The sequence below is a fragment of the Carassius carassius genome, chromosome 9 (genome assembly GCF_963082965.1).
Source record: "Carassius carassius chromosome 9, fCarCar2.1, whole genome shotgun sequence".
Classification (NCBI taxonomy): Eukaryota; Metazoa; Chordata; class Actinopteri; order Cypriniformes; family Cyprinidae; genus Carassius; species Carassius carassius.
The window spans coordinates 29,028,695-29,046,840 of record NC_081763.1 but is presented as its reverse complement, the minus strand read 5'-3'; the positions used below and the strand labels follow the sequence as shown (position 1 = coordinate 29,046,840).

The 18,146-nt window shown below is 40.2% G+C and overlaps 1 protein-coding gene across 1 annotated transcript in view; it reads right to left on the bottom strand.

Moving 5' to 3' along the window:
• Positions 1 to 18,146, bottom strand: part of LOC132149741 (Fc receptor-like protein 5) — a 51,518-nt gene that overhangs the window by 26,657 nt on the left and 6,715 nt on the right. Inside the window, exons 5-7 of the mRNA XM_059559147.1 lie at positions 13,927 to 14,097; positions 12,614 to 12,895; positions 12,168 to 12,410 (exon numbers count right to left, since the gene is read on the bottom strand). Of these exons, the coding sequence (XP_059415130.1) occupies positions 12,168 to 12,410; positions 12,614 to 12,895; positions 13,927 to 14,097 (696 nt within the window). The remainder of the gene's footprint in view (positions 1 to 12,167; positions 12,411 to 12,613; positions 12,896 to 13,926; positions 14,098 to 18,146) is intronic.

Sequence of the window (18,146 nt, the reverse complement as noted above, 5' to 3'; positions counted from 1 at the left end):
TCTGATGTGTTGGTGGAGCTGATTGTACATGTAGATCCTGTTTTTGATCCCCACACTGATGATGAACAATCTTCCAGCTGTTTATTCTCTGTGTATCTTCTCACTCTCCATCTATCAGAGTTACTCTGGTCCTCACAGCTCAGAGAGAGAGAGACAGATGTGAAGTGTTGAGTTCTGCTGGGACTGATGATCAGAGAGACTCGAGGAGAAACACCTGAGAAGACAATTAGAGTTAAGCATTTAGAAATGTTTGAGATTTTTTAAAATAAATATGAATTTAAGTGTCTGAACTCACCAGTGACCCATACTGGCTGTGTGTTGCTGTAGGTTGTGTTATATGCTGGTTCTCCTCTCTCTGCTCTGCACACATAAACTCCTGTGTGTTTTAGAGCAGCAGAACTGACAGTGTAGTTTCCTCCAGCTCCTCTGCTGCTGTCTGAGAGCAGCTGATAATTATTGCTGCTTTCTGTTTAAAGTGAGATTGTGAAGATATTCACTAAGGGAATTAATTTCTGTATGATCCTTTTGAATGACTTTTACTGTAAACTGATGTTTTCAGATTGTTTCAATACTTTTAATCTCAGTAATGTTTTTTATTTTTTATTTTTTTTTATAAACCATACAATAAATATTCGGATATATAGACATTTTTAAACTTTAGTGTTATGTCTACTTTGTCTACAGCTCAGCAATTTTAGCAAATAGTTTGCTTTGTACATTCAGATCAACAGCATTAAAGTTGAGATGGTAGACTTATTCACTCATATGAACTCATTTAGACACTTAGGTGTTCTTGCTCCTTCCAATCAGTAAATGATCATCTTTGAATGAGCACTATAGTATATTTATTTAAAATGCTTAGGTAATGTCAGTCTGACCCAATTCAGGGGCTGCCAAAAATAAAATTTAAAATCAGAGCTACAGAAATGCATCTTCATATTTACAAGAAAAGTTTCCTTTTATGCATAGGCTTCTTATGGTTTTGATGTCCATTGGCCTTCAAACCTTCTTTAGTGGGACTGGTTAGCCAACCACACTACAGTCTGACTTCCCAGGGATGTGTGAACACTGTAGCAATATCAGAGCAATGCTGCTTTTGTTTGAGCATCGCATTCAGCTTTACAGTAACACTGGTCCACGTAAACAAGTTTGGGTTCGGGATGTAGTTATATCAGCTTGACTTAGTCATATTAAATAATCATTTTGACTTGAGCAAAATCAGGGGTAGTTCTGCCCAAACAGTTGCTGTAGCCACTGACTTCCATAGTATGGGGAAAAAATACCATGGAAGTCAGTGTCTACAACTGTTTGATTACCGACATTCTTCTTATTATTTTGTGTTCAACAGAAATTTTTTTATAAAGGTTTGGAACAACATGAGGGTGAATAAATGTAAAAAAAAAAAAAAAAAAAAACTATTTCTTTAATTCAAAGTTACCACCTGAAGCACATTATATCTTACCTGATGAAGCAGTTAGAGTGAACCAGCTGAATGTCCAGTCTGTAGAGGATCCATAAACCTCACAGATCAGAGTCACTGGATCTTCTTCAGTCAACCACTTCTGTGGAGAAACACTTAAAACTGCCTGGAGTCTGTCTGAAATAGAGAAATCACTCGTTAATAACATGATAACAATTATAACTTGTGTGTGTTAATAGGAGGAGATGATCAAACTCACCTGATACTGTCAGTGTAACTTCATCACTGATGTTTGATGTTCGTGATCCTCCTCTCTCTACTCCATAACACGAGTATTTACCTGCGTCAGACTCAGTAACAGGACTGAATGTGTGTTCCTGTAGTTCACTGAAAACACTTTTTGAATCATCTTTATACCAGCTGTACTGCCAGCTAGTGACTCCTCCACCATCAATGTCACATCTGAGAGTGACTGTCTCTCCTCTGAATACATGTTGATCAGGTTTAATGGTCACGTTTGGTTTTGTTCTTTCTGTTAAATGATAACAATTCACAAAGAAAAATTACCTGATAATATAATAAATATGTAAATAAAATAATATATGCTGGTTTTAGTCTATGAACAGTTACTCTATGGAAAAACACAAATGCTAAATCAGGTTAGACTGAAGTGTTGTTCTCTGTAGCTGTTATAGTCTTTTGAAAAATGTTCATTGTGTTCTCAGAGCAGATCATTATGTGATCAAAAATACTTACCATATATTTTCACTGTTACTGGTTCACTGTAATCTGTATAATATCTTCCTCTTCGTGCTCTGCACCTGTACTCTCCTCCATCAGAGACTTTAACTGAATCGTTTGTTTTAGTTGAAGCTTCAGTAGATTCAGTGCTTGAGTTTTTACTCCAGAGAAACTCCCATCCATCCCATGAATGATCCACCTCACATCTCAGAGTAACTGAGTCTCCAGTGAACAATGAACTCTGTGGCAGCACAATCAGAGTTGGTGTGGTAAAATCTGTAAATATAAAATCATTGGTAGCATGAGTTGTGAAAGTGTTTCAGCAGAAGATTTCATCCTCAAAGATAAACCTCTCAGGGAACCATGGTTACATTCGTAACCTGAGACGTTCCCTGTCAAGGAAATTTCGAACTGCGTCCTCTGAGGGGACACTATGGGGAACAGTATACCCACGCCGCCATGCTGAGGGGAGTGCAGACCAGAATCATGGCAAACACTAAGTACCAACTCTACCACTTCACCGGGAGTCGCCCCTGGGACGGTTCGGCGGCTGTCTATGACATTATCCCTTACGGCCAAAGGCCTAATCTACATACCCAACTTACCTGTAGGGACCTGGCCCGGGGTAGAGCTGAAGGCTTGGAGTCACAAAAGATTCCTTTAAAGGGATACGGCTAAGAACCTGGCACTTTCTTCTACCAAGTCTTTGCCTGTCACACAGGGGCTACTGCTAGCTTTGGCAAAAACTTGCCGAAAGAGCTGTCCCAACAGTACTCTAGTAGCGGCGCCCTGTTCTAGATAGGTATCAGCGGATACCTGGGTGGAGTGGTGCCCAAGATGAACAGGGCTTTAACCGACTCAAGAAAGGGCACGAAGCAGCCGCGCAAAGCCCTTACCATATAGGATTTTAGAAAGAACACAGAGTACTAGCGTGCGAACTTACCACAGTGTGGATTTCAGAAAGTGTGCAAAGACTTCACATGCACACTTACCATAACATGGATTTACAAATACTGTTCTAAGGAGGGGCTCTCGTGGAACTCTGATAGAGCAGCTCGTAGATGGAATGGCCCGGGAGCAGAGCAATTGGAGGACGGAATGTACAGATGAAGCCTCGGCCATGCCTGTACCATGACGTCCAGCCCCCAAAGGAGCTGGATGAGTCAGAGGAAGCCAGAGGGGATAGTGCGATGCTCTCTCGAGCCGCAAAACCGATCCACCCAAGTCTGGCCAACCTTTTTAACTCTGCCTCAACACCTTGGTGCGAAGGCGCCATTCCCCAAGCCTTAGCCCCTGCCTCAGCAGGATGTCTGCTCTCACAGTGCATTTCAAAACAGTATGTAGTACTGGAGCGCTCTGAAAGGACCGAGAATCAGTCTCCCATGAGAGGAGGACTCCGAGCTCCGAGCAGCATGCTCATAGGTGACCCTTTCAGAAAAGGGGAGCGCTGCTAAACTACCGCGAGAATTGCCCACACAGCCCCCCATGTTGAGGGGGCTTGAGATGTACAATAAGTACACACCGGTTGGATGAAGCCCAAGGAACACCGGGGCTAATCATCTCAAGAAAGGGAACAAAGCGGAGCGCGTAACCCTTACCGTACAAGATTTTAGAAAGTGCGCAGAATCTTGCATGCACACTTACCACTTTACGTGGATTTCAGAAAGTGCGCAGAGTCTTGCGTGCACACTTACCACTTACGTGGATTTCAGACAGTGCGCAAAGCTAGACGTGCACACTGACCACCATGTGGTTTTGTGTGTACTGAAAGGTTACCTGACAACAACAGTATGTGGGAGCTCACATTCAGAGAGACCTGTGAAGCCTGCTACCTGATAACCACAATATGTGGGAGTTCACCTACAGAGAGGCCTACTACCTGTTACCAGATAACCACCTCAAGTGGAAACTGAAAGTAATATGGAACTCGACTCCAGGGAGGCCTGGTGAGGCCTACTACCTGACAACCACAAACCGTGGGAGCTCGCTTTTTAGTGGAAACGCACAGTATGTGGGAGCTAAATCTCCAGGGAGGCCTGGTGAGGCCTACTACCTGGCAACCACAGTATGTGGGAGCTCGCCTTCAGAGAGACCTGGTGAAGCCTACTATCTGAAAACCACAATATGCTATTTAGTGGAAACGCACAGTATGTGGGAGCTAAATCTCCAGGGAGGCCTGGTGAGGCCTACTACCTGACAACCACAGAATGTGGGAGCTCACCATCAGAGAGGCCTGATGAAGCCTACTACCTGATAACCACAATATGTGGGAGTCCACCCAGCCCCTCATGTTGAGGGAAGCAATGCTTGAGGTGTATAACAAATACACACTGGTTGAATGAAGCCCATGGAACCCAGGGCTAATCATCTTAAGAAAGGCAACGAAGCGGAGCGCGTAACCCCTACCGAACAGGATTTTAGAAAGTGCGCAAAGTCTTGCGTGCACACTTACCACTTACGTGGATTTCAGACAGTGTGCAAAGTGTTCACGTGCACACTGACCACCATGTGGTTTTGAGAAAGTACACAGGCTTAGCGTGTGTACAGAAAGGTTCCCAGGCCTCGCAGAGGCGCTGGATCGCACGGGAGAGGTGAGCTCCAACCCTCAAGCGAGGGAAGCATCACCTGAGGCAGTACATACAGAGGATTCCGTAACTACCACCTCCCCGGATGCGCCAAGCGGCCAAGCGGCCCCTCAGGGTGACCTGGCCGGACATCCATGGAATTCCCTGCAGTGCTTTGCCAATTCTGATGATCAGCCAGGCTCCTCGGGAGGGGGTGTGGGATGGACAACCGCAGAGCGCTTGCTTCCCACGCGTGGGTCTCACTCCGCGGTGGGTGCCGCGCCCCGGGGGGCGGAACCCACGCGGCGCGGCCGTCTACCGAAAGCCTGTAATCTTGGCCACCTAGCTTTTTCCAGAGCACTGTAAAGGAAACTCACAGAGTTTGTTAGTAGACATATAACCACCAGCAACATAACATCCATAAGCAGGTAAAGCAAGGGTTACGTACTCACCCACCCTCCTGTACTGGAGTCAGTAAGGGGCGCCCCCTTCTGGTCCGGACCGTCAGTAAGGCGGTTACTATGAACATAGAACCAACCACAACATCATAGGTCCAGGAAAGGAGACTGTTATGTGAGAGATTTTCCACCTAACCTCGATCAGGTGGAGAGCTGGTGGCTACAGGGGAATTAGGCAGGGGAGGATAAAAACAGAAGTTAAAACAGAGGTTAAAAACATCCGGAGCTACTAGGTTTTTCTATCGCTCTGATCCGGGCGAGGACGCTGCCTCGTCTGAATTACTTCCCTCAGACCCTGCTTACCTCTCCGTGACCCGCGGTTCCTCTTGCCCCTGCCCTTAGGCGGGGGAGGAGCACGAGCCGCGACACTAGCCTTCTGCGCCCGTCTACGATCCTCAGATCGAGATGGGCCAGGACCCCTTTGTTGTTGGGGCTCGGACCTGGACCTTCGTGGAATGAAGGATTTATAAACAGCTGAGCTTACCCTTGCCTCCCTGAACTTTTCGACTAGTAAAGAATGGAAGGCTCACCTGGGCTGGAGGGCTATGATCAGACAAATAACGCTCATCGAGGCGACCTCGTGAAGTTACCTTTCTGGCACGCTTCCATGGCAAGTCTAATTTTGCCGTGGCGCGATCCATAACCTCTAACAGCTCCTCATACGCAGGGCAGGAGGATTGAGAAGGCTCAGCCTCAGCTTCTTCGCCACTCTCAGACATCTCCTGCTCTTTCTGGGTAGAACCCAGCAGAGCACTAACTTCAGTGTTAGAATGGGTTAATGACAACGCATCTTCCTCCCGAAGTTCACTATCATTCGCCGCCGGAGAGTGTGAAAGGGAACGTCCCTCTCTTCACTCCTCAGCGAGATCCACCTGTGATCCCCACGAGCTCATTCTCCTCCGTGCCTTGGCAACGGCTGGTCCTGAGCCGCGGGATCCAGATGGCTGTCCCTCTTTCCTCGAAAAGAGAGACAAACGAGAGCGGAGCTTTTTCACAGAAAAACGCTCGCAGTGCAAGCAGATTGCCCCCTCAAGGACATCGCGCACGTGCTCTTCGCCCAAACAAGAGACGCAAAGAGTGTGTGTGTCATCGGGTGTCAGATAACGCTGACACGGATGCACACACTGTCTAAACGCCTTGCTAGTGGAAGCCATGATGATAATAATAATAGATCGCTCTTACCGTTTTGGTCGTTTCTCAGATGCACGCTTCAAACAAAACAGTCAATGAAGACGAATAAGATAAGTGACGGGTCCTACGGGCGCGTATTTATAGTCGCACTGGTAGTGACGTCAGAGGCTGTCGCCGGCCAACACGTTGGCGTTTTTCAAAGTATGCTTCAGACACGGGCCACGACGAGGTTTTCCCCATTGTGTCACCTCAGAGGACGCAGTTCGAAGTTCCCTTGACAGGGAACTAAAGATGCATTCTTACTAAATGTAAAATATTGAATATATATATAAGTCAACAGGCAACGTGCAAAACAAAACTCCAGAACTGATTCAGCAAGTAACATTACAAAGCTCAAAACCAAATGATAGGAAAACAGACTGACCTACAGTTAACGCAACAGAACATTTCTCTTTCACAAACATCACTGCACACTTGCTCTCAAAAGTTCATTGTTTACTCATACAATTTATTGTGGATTTGAATCTCTAAGAGCAGAAAGTAAAAAGTTAAGGAAGATAAGTTCACTTGATTATTTACATAATATAATATTTCACCTCTGACTGAGATCCAGCTCTTGGGTGACTCTCCTCTCTCTGAGTGTTTGCAGTAGGAGAAACCCTCATGTGACTTTGAGACAGTAGAGATGATCATCGCTGTAGTTTGATTCTGGATGAGTGATCCATCTTTATAGAAATCAGCTCTGAGGTTTGGTGGAGTTGAATGTTGATATAAACAGCGCAGAGTCAGAGTATCTCCTTCAGTCACGGGATGAACAGGACTCTCCAGAATCACACCAGCTACAGAAACAGAGGACGCATGCAATGTTGTCAAATTAGTAAAATTATATGAAAGATATAGTAATAAAAAATAGTTTATATATTTTGACAAAACTATTCTTTGTGCCGCCTGCCCCACTGATGCGTCCTGCATGTGTTTAATCAACCTGCTTTATGCTTTGATTGTAAACTGCCAGTGAAATTAATAAATTCACACAGACTCACAGTGTATAGTGATATTAACAGGATGATATTTCTCTTCAGATTGAGACTGACACCAGTACACTCCAGTGTCTGATGTGTTGGTGGAGTTGATTGTACATGTAGATCCTGTTTGTGATCCCCACACTGATGATGAACAATCTTCCCACTGTCCACTATCTGTGTATCTTCTCACTCTCCATCTATCAGAGTTACTCTGGTCCTCACAGCTCAGAGAGAGAGAGACTGATGTGAAGTGTTGAGTTCTGCTGGGACTGATGATCAGAGAGACTCGAGGAGAAACATCTGAGAAGACCGTTAGAGTTAAGCATTTAGGAATGTTTGAGATTTTTTAAAATAAATATGAACCAATAATTTAAGTGTCTGAACTCACCAGTGACCCATACTGGCTGTGTGTTGCTGTAGGTTGTGTTATAGGCTGGTTTTCCTCTCTCTGCTCTGCACACATAAACTCCTGTGTGTTTTAGAGCAGCAGAACTGACAGTGTAGTTTCCTCCAGCTCCTCGGCTGCTGTCTGAGAGCAGCTGATAATTATTGCTGCTTTCTGTTTAAAGTGAGAATGTGAAGATGTTCACTAAGAGAATTAATTTCTGTATGCTCCTTATGAATGACTTTCACTGTAAACGGATGTATTCAGATTATCTCAATAATTTTAATCTCAGTAATGTTTTTTTTAAACCATACAACAATTATTCAAATATATAGACATTTTTAAACTTTAGTGTTATGTCTACTTTGTCTGCAGCTCACCAATTTAGCAAATAGTTTGCTTTGTAAATTCAGATCAACAGCATTAAAGTTGAGATGATAGACTTATTCACTCATATGTGAACTCATTTTAGACACTTAAGTGTTCTTGATCCTTCCAATCAGTAAATGATCATCTTTGAATGAGCACTATAAGTGTATTAACTTCAAATGCTTAGGTAATTTCAGTCTGACCCATTTCAGGGGCTGCCAAAAATAAAATTTAAAATCAGAGCTACAGAAATGCATCTTCATATTTACAAGAACAGTTTCATTTTATGCATAGGCTTCTTATGGTTTTGATGTCCATTGGCCTTCAAGCCTTCTTTAGTGGGACTGGTTAGCCAACCACACTACAGTCTGACTTCCCAGGGATGTGTGAACACTGTAGCAATATCTGAGCAATGCTGCTTTTGCTTGAGCATCGCATTCAGCTTTACAGTAACACTGGTCCACGTAAACATGTTGGGTTCGGGGTGTAGTTAGATCAGCTTGACTTAGTCATATTAAATAATCATTTTGACTTGAATAAAATCTGTTAAAGGGGTAAATCTGTCATCATTTAGTCACACTTAAGTTCTGCCCAAACAGTTGCTGTAGCCACTGAATTCCATAGTATGGGGGAAAATACTATTGAAGTCAGTGTCTACAACTGTTTGATTACCGACATTCTTCAAATTATTTAATTTGTGTTAAACAGAGGGAGAAAAAAATATATAAAGGTTTGGAACAACATGAGGGTGAATAAATGATAAAAAATTGAACTATTTCTTTAATTCAAAGTTACCACCTGAAGCACATTTTATCTTACCTGATGAAGCAGTTAGAGTGAACCAGCTGAATGTCCAGTCTGTAGAGGAGCCATAAACCTCACAGATCAGAGTCACTGGATCTCCTTCAGTCAACCACTTCTGTGAAGAAACACTTAAAACTGTATGGGCTCTATCTGAAATAGAGAAATCACTCGTTAATAACATGTTAACAATTATAACTTGTGTGTGTTAATAGGAGGAGATGATCAAACTCACCTGATACTGTCAGTGTAACTTCATCACTGATGTTTGATGTTCGTGATCCTCCTCTCTCTGCTCCATAACAGGAGTATTTACATGCGTCAGACTCAGTAACAGGACTGAATGTGTGTTCCTGTAGTTCACTGAAAACACTTTTTGAATCATCTTTATACCAGCTGTACTGCCAGCTAGTGACTCCTTCACCATCAATGTCACATCTGAGAGTGACTGTCTCTCCTCTGAATACATGTTGAGCAGGTTTAATGCTCACATTTGGTTTTGGTCTTTCTGTTAAACGATAACAATTCACAAAGAAAAATTATCTGATAATATAATAAATATGTAAATAAAATAATATATGCTGGTTTTAGTCTATGAACAGTTACTCTATGGAAAAAACACACATGCTAAATCAGGTTAGACTGAAGTGTTGTTCTCTGTAGCTGTTACAGTTGTAACGTATGAGCAGTTCATTCATTCATTGGTTCTGAATTAATGAATCATGGCTCGTTGAATCTAAAACAATGCAGTTTTCTTTTGCTAAAACCCAAAGCTTTTAGCCTCTGAACTCATGCATATAAACCAATCTCTATACAAGCTAAATGACCGGCCTGGCGCCAGCGTGGCTGGATTTAAATTCTTTATGACGCCCTGAAGTGTTAACAGACGTTCGACAGTCACGTTTGAACAGCTCTCTGCACCTTTACACACACACACACACACACACACACACACACACACAAATGTTTCTTTACACTCCTCATGTAAGTCACTACTAAGATGTGTTTGATAGGTTTGTGCTTTGCATAACTGGCTAGCCCTGTTATGCGATGATTATAATTTTCTGACTTGTAACTTGGAAAGTTGCTCCTAATTAATGTTCTCAAGTAAAGTCATGATTCTGTAACCCTACCCCTGACCAGGTCATAAAACTTTATAACCTTATTCCCCAGAGACAAAGGAACTTTTTCCCGCGTCAGATCGTGGACTTTCATTGGTTGTTCGCGCAAACAGAGGCGTCAACCAGTCGCTCCATAAGAGACTGACCCAGGAAGCTCTCATTCCTTTTTTTTCGTCTGAGAGAACGTTTGTTTCGAGGGCTCCTTAGGGAGCTCTCATCTCTGTTTTTCGGTTTTTTCTTTACTAAGTTTATTCTCATATTTGCCTCTCCCTACACAAGGGAGACGAACTCTGAATCATTTCATTCGGTGAACCTTTGAATCTTTGCGTGAGTCTCGTCCATTGCAACAAAGAGACCTACATGCAAGTAATATTTTCTAGAGAGATTTAAATGCTGCTTAAAGGTTGTCTATTCCCTTTTAATGGTGATCTGATTCCTTGTTGTCTGTCAAAAGGTTACTGTCTGTGATTTTGCCCATACTGGGCGATCATTCTGTGATCTCGCCTATTCTCTCTCACCTTCCTCTCTCATCCCCTCTCTCTCTCTCTTTCATCTGTATTCCGTTATGTCTTGTATTTGTTTTTACTGTTTGTATTGTTGTACGCATATTTACTCTGTGTGAATCGTAGTATGATGTATTATTAGTTCAATTATTAAAATCCAATATATATTCATGATTGCTTCTGTCTAAAATGCTCACATCACGAAGTCAATGAAATGTTTGATCTTAGCTACAAAGCTTATTTGCTACTTTTCAGTAACCTAAATTTTATAAGGACAGGAAAATGGTTTCATGGCCAGAAACTATTTTTCCTGGAATTATAAGAAGTGACAACTTTATTGAAAGTTGATAAGTTAATCATACGGCTGTTTGCTGGACAAACCACTGTTCAATTTGCATTTATTCCCAGTAAAAGATATCACGATAACTGATGTGAAGAATGGAATATCGACATATTAAGGAGTAAATTACAGTGCCTTGTAATGAGTTATTAATATATACAATTGACCTATTTTTCATCTTCAATAATTTTAATGTAACTGCCATATGATATATATATATATATATATATATATATATATATATATATATATATATATATATATATATATATATATATATATATATATATATATATATTAATCATATTCCTGATTAATTATTAAAATTCCCTATGTATCAATTGAGTTAACTTTTAATGTGCTACCCAGTGCGGCTACATAGTCATTGATTCAGTGTCTTTTGAATCATTTTTATTGTGTTCTCAGAGAAGATCATTATGTGATCAAAAATACTTGCCGTATATTTTCACTGTTACTGGTTCACTGTAATGTGTGTAATTTCTTCCTCTTCGTGCTCTGCACCTGTACTCTCCTCCATCAGAGACTTTCACTGAATAGATTGTTTTAGTTGAAGTTTCAGTAGATTCAGTGTTTGAGTTTTTACTCCAGAGAAACTCCCATCCATCCCATGAATGATCCACCTCACATCTCAGAGTAACTGAGTCTCCAGTGAACAATGAACTCTGTGGCAGCACAATCAGAGTTGGTTTGGTAAAATCTGTAAATATAAAATCATTGGCAGCATGAGTTGTGAAAGTGTTTCAGCAGAAGATTTCATCCTCACAAATAAATCATTAGTGCATTTTAGATTCACAGAGAATGGTGTCAAACACCAATTTCATGCTAAAGTGTTTCAAGCTCTAGTTTTATTTTGTGGAGTGCTGTATACTGTAAATATATGTATAAACATAAACATTATGATATTTTATAGATTTTGACAAAGCAGATAACTTTTTTTAAGGGAATTGAAAGTTAACCATCTAAAGACAAGAAATGGACTAAAAATATATTCTTACTAAATGTAAAATATTGAATATATATGTAAGTCAACAGGCAGCGTACAAAACAAAACTCCAGAACTGATTCAGCAAATAACATTACAAAGCTCAAAACCAAATGATAGGAAAACAGACTGACCTACAGTTAACGCAACAGAACATTTCTCTTTCACAAACATCACTGCACACTTGCTCTCAAAAGTTCATTGTTTACTCATACAATTTATCGTGGATTTGAATCTCTGAGAGCAGAAAGTAAAAAGTTAAGGAAGATTAGTTGACTTGATTATTTACATAATATAATATTTCACCTCTGACTGAGATCCAGCTCTTGGGTGACTCTCCTCTCTCTGAGTGTTTGCAGTAGTAGAAACCCTCATGTGACTTTGAGACAGTAGAGATGATCATCTCTGTAGTTTGATTCTGGATGAGTGATCCATCTTTATAGAAATCAGCTCTGAGGTTTGGTGGAGTTGAATGTTGATATAAACAGCGTAGAGTCAGAGTATCTCCTTCAGTCACAGGATGAACAGGACTCTCCAGAATCACACCAGCTACAGAAACAGAGGGAACATGCAATGTTGGCAAATAGTAAAATTAAATGAAAAAGATAGTAATAAAAAATAGTTTATATATTTTGACCAAACTATTCTTTGTGCTGCCTGCCTCACTGATGCGTCCTGCATGTGTTTAATCAGCCTGCTTTATGCTTTGATTGTAAACTACCAGTGAAATTAATAAATTCACACAGACTCACAGTGTACAGTGATATTAACAGGATGAGAGTTTTCTCCAGATTGAGACTGACACCAGTACACTCCAGTGTCTGATGTGATGGTGGAGCTGATTGTACATGTAGATCCTGTTTGTGATCCCCACACTGATGATGAACAATCTTCCAGCTGTTTACTCTCTGTGTATCTTCTCACTCTCCATCTATCAGAGTTACTCTGGTCCTCACAGCTCAGAGAGAGAGAGACAGATGTGAAGTGTTGAGTTCTGCTGGGACTGATGATCAGAGAGACTAGAGGAGAAACACCTGAGAAGATAGTTAAGCATTTAGAAATGTTTGAGATTTTTTTAAAAATAAATATGAACCAATAATTTATGTGTCTGAACCACTGATCTATATATATGACTGGATCGCTCATCGCGTTCTAAACCGCCAACAGACAGTGAAGCCACCAGAAGTGTTCGATCCGCCATCTTACTAATCCCTACCAGCAGAGAGCACCATTGAGACACATTCAAACCGCTGACCTAAAATCACCCGATTTGAAGCAAATCAGTCAAATGGCATTCGTTTTATGTTATGTGTATGTAAATTCATCTTTACTTCAGATGTTATCTGCAGTGTTTACGGTCTCTTGGGGCAGTATAAGCGATATATTTAAATCGTTTAGGTGGGTGTGTCTGCTTCGCACTGACGACACAGGTAAACTGATCCAACACTAAATATAATATATTTCTTTATAAACATAATTATACAGGAATTATTAAACATGAACGTATTAGTATCGGAAAATGATTTGAATATATTACAATGAATAATACAATTATGTTGTTAATATTGCTCTATAATGAAATTAAAAGCTTAACTTACTATCTTGGAAATAAAGCTTTATGTCTTTAAATCTGTGCTGTATATAATGTTAGTCAGTTATTTCTCTGAATAAATTCAGATTTCAGAATGAGCACTTTGTCGTTTGTTTTATATGTTGAGGTCATATCTGTCTGATGTTTATCATGTTCATAATGTTCACTACTGTCATGAACATAGCTTTTTAATAAGTAGGGTAGGGGAAATTCCCGACATTTTAAAAAAGAACCTTTTACATGCCTAGGGTGTTTGCATTGTAATAATGTACAGAAATACTTAAGATTTATAAATACTGACTTGTTAGGTGATGTTTTTTTTTTCATTAAAATCATACTGTTTCCTATTAATTCAAAAGAACGTTTACGCACACTAGGGATTACCAATATGACGGAGCGGCGGCTTCACTTCATGTCTTCACTGACGTCATGAGGAATCCAGTTCTATATTATAGATCAATGGTCTGAACTCACCAGTGACCCATACTGGCTGTGTGTTGCTGTAGGTTGTTTTATAGGCTGGTTTTCCTCTCTCTGCTCTGCACACATAAACTCCTGTGTGTTTTAGAGCAGCAGAACTGACAGTGTAGTTTCCTCCAGCTCCTCTGCTGCTGTCTGAGAGCAGCTGATAATTATTGCTGCTTTCTGTTTAAAGTGAGAATGTGAAGATGTTCACTAAGGGAATTAATTTCTGCATGCTCCTTATGGATGACTTTCACTGTAAACTGATGTATTCAACTGATAAAGCTTGGCTTATTGAATATCAGATCCCTTTCTACGAAAACACTTTTTGTAAATAATATGATCACTGATCATAATATGGATGTGCTCTGTTTGACAGAAACCTGGCTAAAACCTGATGATTACATTATTTTAAATGAGTCCACCTCCCAAGATTACTGTTATAAACATGAGCCGCGTCTAAAAGGCAAAGTGGGAGGTGTTGCTTCAATTTATAACAACGTTTTCAGGATTTCTCAGAGGGCAGGCTTCAAGTATAACTCGTTTGAAGTAATGGTGCTTCATATAACATTATCCAGAGAAACAAATGTTAATGATAAATCCCCTGTTATGTTTGTACTGGCTATTGTATACAGGCCACCAGGGCACCATACAGACTTTATTAAAGAGTTTGGTGATTTTACATCCGAGTTAGTTCTGGCTGCAGATAAAGTTTTAATAGTTGTTGATTTTAATATCCATGTTGATAATGAAAAAGATGCATTGGGATCAGCATTTATAGACATTAGACCTACTCATTGTCGAAATCATACTCTAGATTTAATACTGTCACATGGAATTGATGTCGATAGTGTTGAAATTATGCAGCCAAGTGATGATATCTCAGATCATTATTTAGTTTTGTGCAAACTTCATATAGCCAAAATTGTAAATTCTACTTCTTTTTACAAGTATGGAAGAACCATCACTTCTACCACAAAAGACTGCTTTTTAAGTTATCTTCCTGATGTAACCAAATTCCTTAGCATATCCAAAACCTCAGAACAACTTGATGATGTAACAGAAACTATGGACTCTCTCTTTTCTAGCACTTTAAATACAGTTGCTCCTCTACGCTTAAGGAAGGTTAAGGAAAACAGTTTGACACCATGGTATAATGAGCATACCTGCACCCTAAAGAGAGCAGCCCGAAAAATGGAGCACAGCTGGAGGAAAACAAAACTAGAGGTATTTCGTATTGCTTGGCGGAAAAGTAACCTATCCTACAGAAAAGCATTAAAAACTGAAAAGAGGTGCATTAAAGCATTAAAAACCTAAAAGAGGTGCTTCCAGAAGTCATAGATCCTCTTCTGACTATTATTAATTCCTCATTGTCATTAGGATATGTCCCCAAAACCTTCAAACTGGCTGTTATTGAGCCTCTCATCAAAAAACCACAACTTGACCCCAAAGAACTAGTTAATTATAGACCAATATTGAATCTCCCTTATCTCTCCAAGATACTAGAAAAGGTGTTATCCTCACAATTATATTCCTTCTTAGAGAAAAATGGTATATGTGAGAATTTCCAGTAAGGATTTAGACCGTATCATAGTACTGAGACTGCTCTCCTTAGAGTTACAAATGATCTGCTCTTATCATCTGATCGTGGGTGTATTTCTCTATTAGTTTTATTGGATCTTAGTGCTGCGTTTGACACAATTGACCATAACATTCTTTTGCATAGACTTGAACACTTTGTTGGCATTAATGGAGGTGCATTAGCATGGTTTAAATTGTACTTATATGACCGCCATCAGTTCGTAGCAGTGAATGAAGATGTATCATATCGATCACAAGTGCAGTTTGGAGTACCTCAAGGCTCAGTACTAGGGCCGCTACTCTTCACGCTTTATATGTTACCCTTGGGAGATATCATCGGGAAACATGGTGTTAGCTTTCACTGTTATGCTGATGATTCTCAGCTCTATATTACTTCACGGCCCGGTGAAACGCACAAATTTGAAAAACTAATGGAATGCATAGTCGATATAAAAAACTGGATGGCGAGTAATTTCTTACTGCTAAATTCTGAAAAAGACATAGGTGTTAATTATAGGACCTAAAAACTCTGCTTGTAATAACATAGAACACTGTCTAAGACTTGATGGTTGCTCTGTCAATTCTCTGTCATCAGTTAGGAACCTAGGTGTGCTATTTGATTGCAATCTTTCCTTAGAAAGCCACGTTTCTAGCATTTGTAAAACTGCACTTTTCCATCTCAAAAATATATCTAAATTACGGCCTATGCTCTCAATGTCAAATGCAGAAATGTTAATCCATGCATTTATGACCTCAAGGTTAGATTATTGTAATGCTTTATTGGGTGGTTGTTCTGCACGCTTAGTAAACAAACTACAGCTAGTCCAAAATGCAGCAGCAAGAGTTCTTACTAGAACCAGGAAGTATGACCATATTAGCCCAGTCCTGTCAACACTGCACTGGCTCCCTATCAAACATTGTATAGATTTTAAAATATTGCTTATTACTTATAAAGCCCTGAATGGTTTTGCACCTCAGTATTTGAATGAGCTTCTTTTACATTATAATCCTCTACGTCCACTACGTTCTCAAAACTCAGGCAAATTGATAATACCTAGAATATCAAAATCAACTGCGAGCGGCAGTTCCTTTTCCTATTTGGTGCCTAAACTCTGGAATAAACTACCTAACATTGTTCAGGAGGCAGACACACTCTTGCAGTTTAAATCTAGATTAAAGACCTATCTCTTTAACCTGGCTTACACATAACATACTAATATGCTTTTAATATCCAAATCCGTTAAAGGATTTTTAGGCTGCATTAATTAGGTAAACCGGAACCGGGAACATTTCACATAACACCCTATGTACTTGCTACATCATTAGAAGAATGGCATCTACGCTAATATTTGTCGCCACCACATCCAGTCTGTATCCAGATCAGAGTGTCACTGCAGTCACCCGGATCCAGTACGTATCCAGACCAGATGGTGGATCAGCACGTAGAAAGGACCTCTACTGCCCTGAAAGACAGCGGAGACCAGGACAACTAGAGCCCCAGATACAGATCCCCTGTAAAGACCTTGTCTCAGAGGACCACCAGGACAAGACCACAGGAAACAGATGATTCTTCTGCACAATCTGACTTTGCTGCAGCCTGGAATTGAACTACTGGTTTGGTCTGGTCAGAGGAGAACTGGCCCCCAAACTGAGCCTGGTTTCTCCCAAGGTTTTTTTCTCCATTCTGTCACCGATGGAGTTTCGGTTCCTTGCCGCTGTCGCCTCTGGCTTGCTTAGTTGGGGTCACTTCATCTACAGCGATATCGTTGACTTGATTGCAAATAAATGCACAGACACTATTTAACTGAACAGAGATGACATCACTGAATTCAATGGTGAACTGCCTTTAACTATCATTTTGCATTATTGACACACTGTTTTCCTAATGAATGTTGTTCAGTTGCTTTGACGCAATGTATTTTGTTTAAAGCGCTATATAAATAAAGGTGACTTGACTTGACTATTCAGATTGTTTCAATACTTTTAATCTCATTAAGGTTTTTTTTATATAAACCATACAATAAATATTCGGATATAAAGACATTTTTAAACTTTAGTGTTTTCTACTTTGTCTGCAGCTCAGCAATTTTAGCAGTTAGTTTGTAGTTTGCTTTGTGCATTCAGATCAACAGCATTAAGGTAGATATGGTAGACTTATTTACTCATATGAAATAATTTTAGACACTTAGGTGTTTACTGATTTTCCAATCAGTAAATGATCATCTTTGAATGAGCACTATGGTGTATTAACTTCAAATGCTTAGGTAATGTCAGTCTGACCCAATTCAGGGGCTGCCAAAAATAAAATTTAAAATCAGGGCTACAGAAATGCATCTTCATATTTACAAGAACAGTTTCATTTTAGGCATAGGCTACTTATGGTTTTGATGTCCATTGGCCTTCAAGCCTTCTTTAGTGGGATTGGTTAGCCAACCACAATACAGTATGACTTCCCAGGGATGTGTGAACACTGCAGCAATATCTGAGCAATGCTGCTTTTGCTTGAGCATCGCATTCAGCCTTACTGTAACACTGGTCCATGTAAAAAAGTTGGGTTTGGGGTGTAGTTAGATCAGCTTGACGTAGTCATATTAAATAATCATTTTGACTTGAATAAAATCTGTTAAAGGGGTAGTTCTGTCATTATTTAG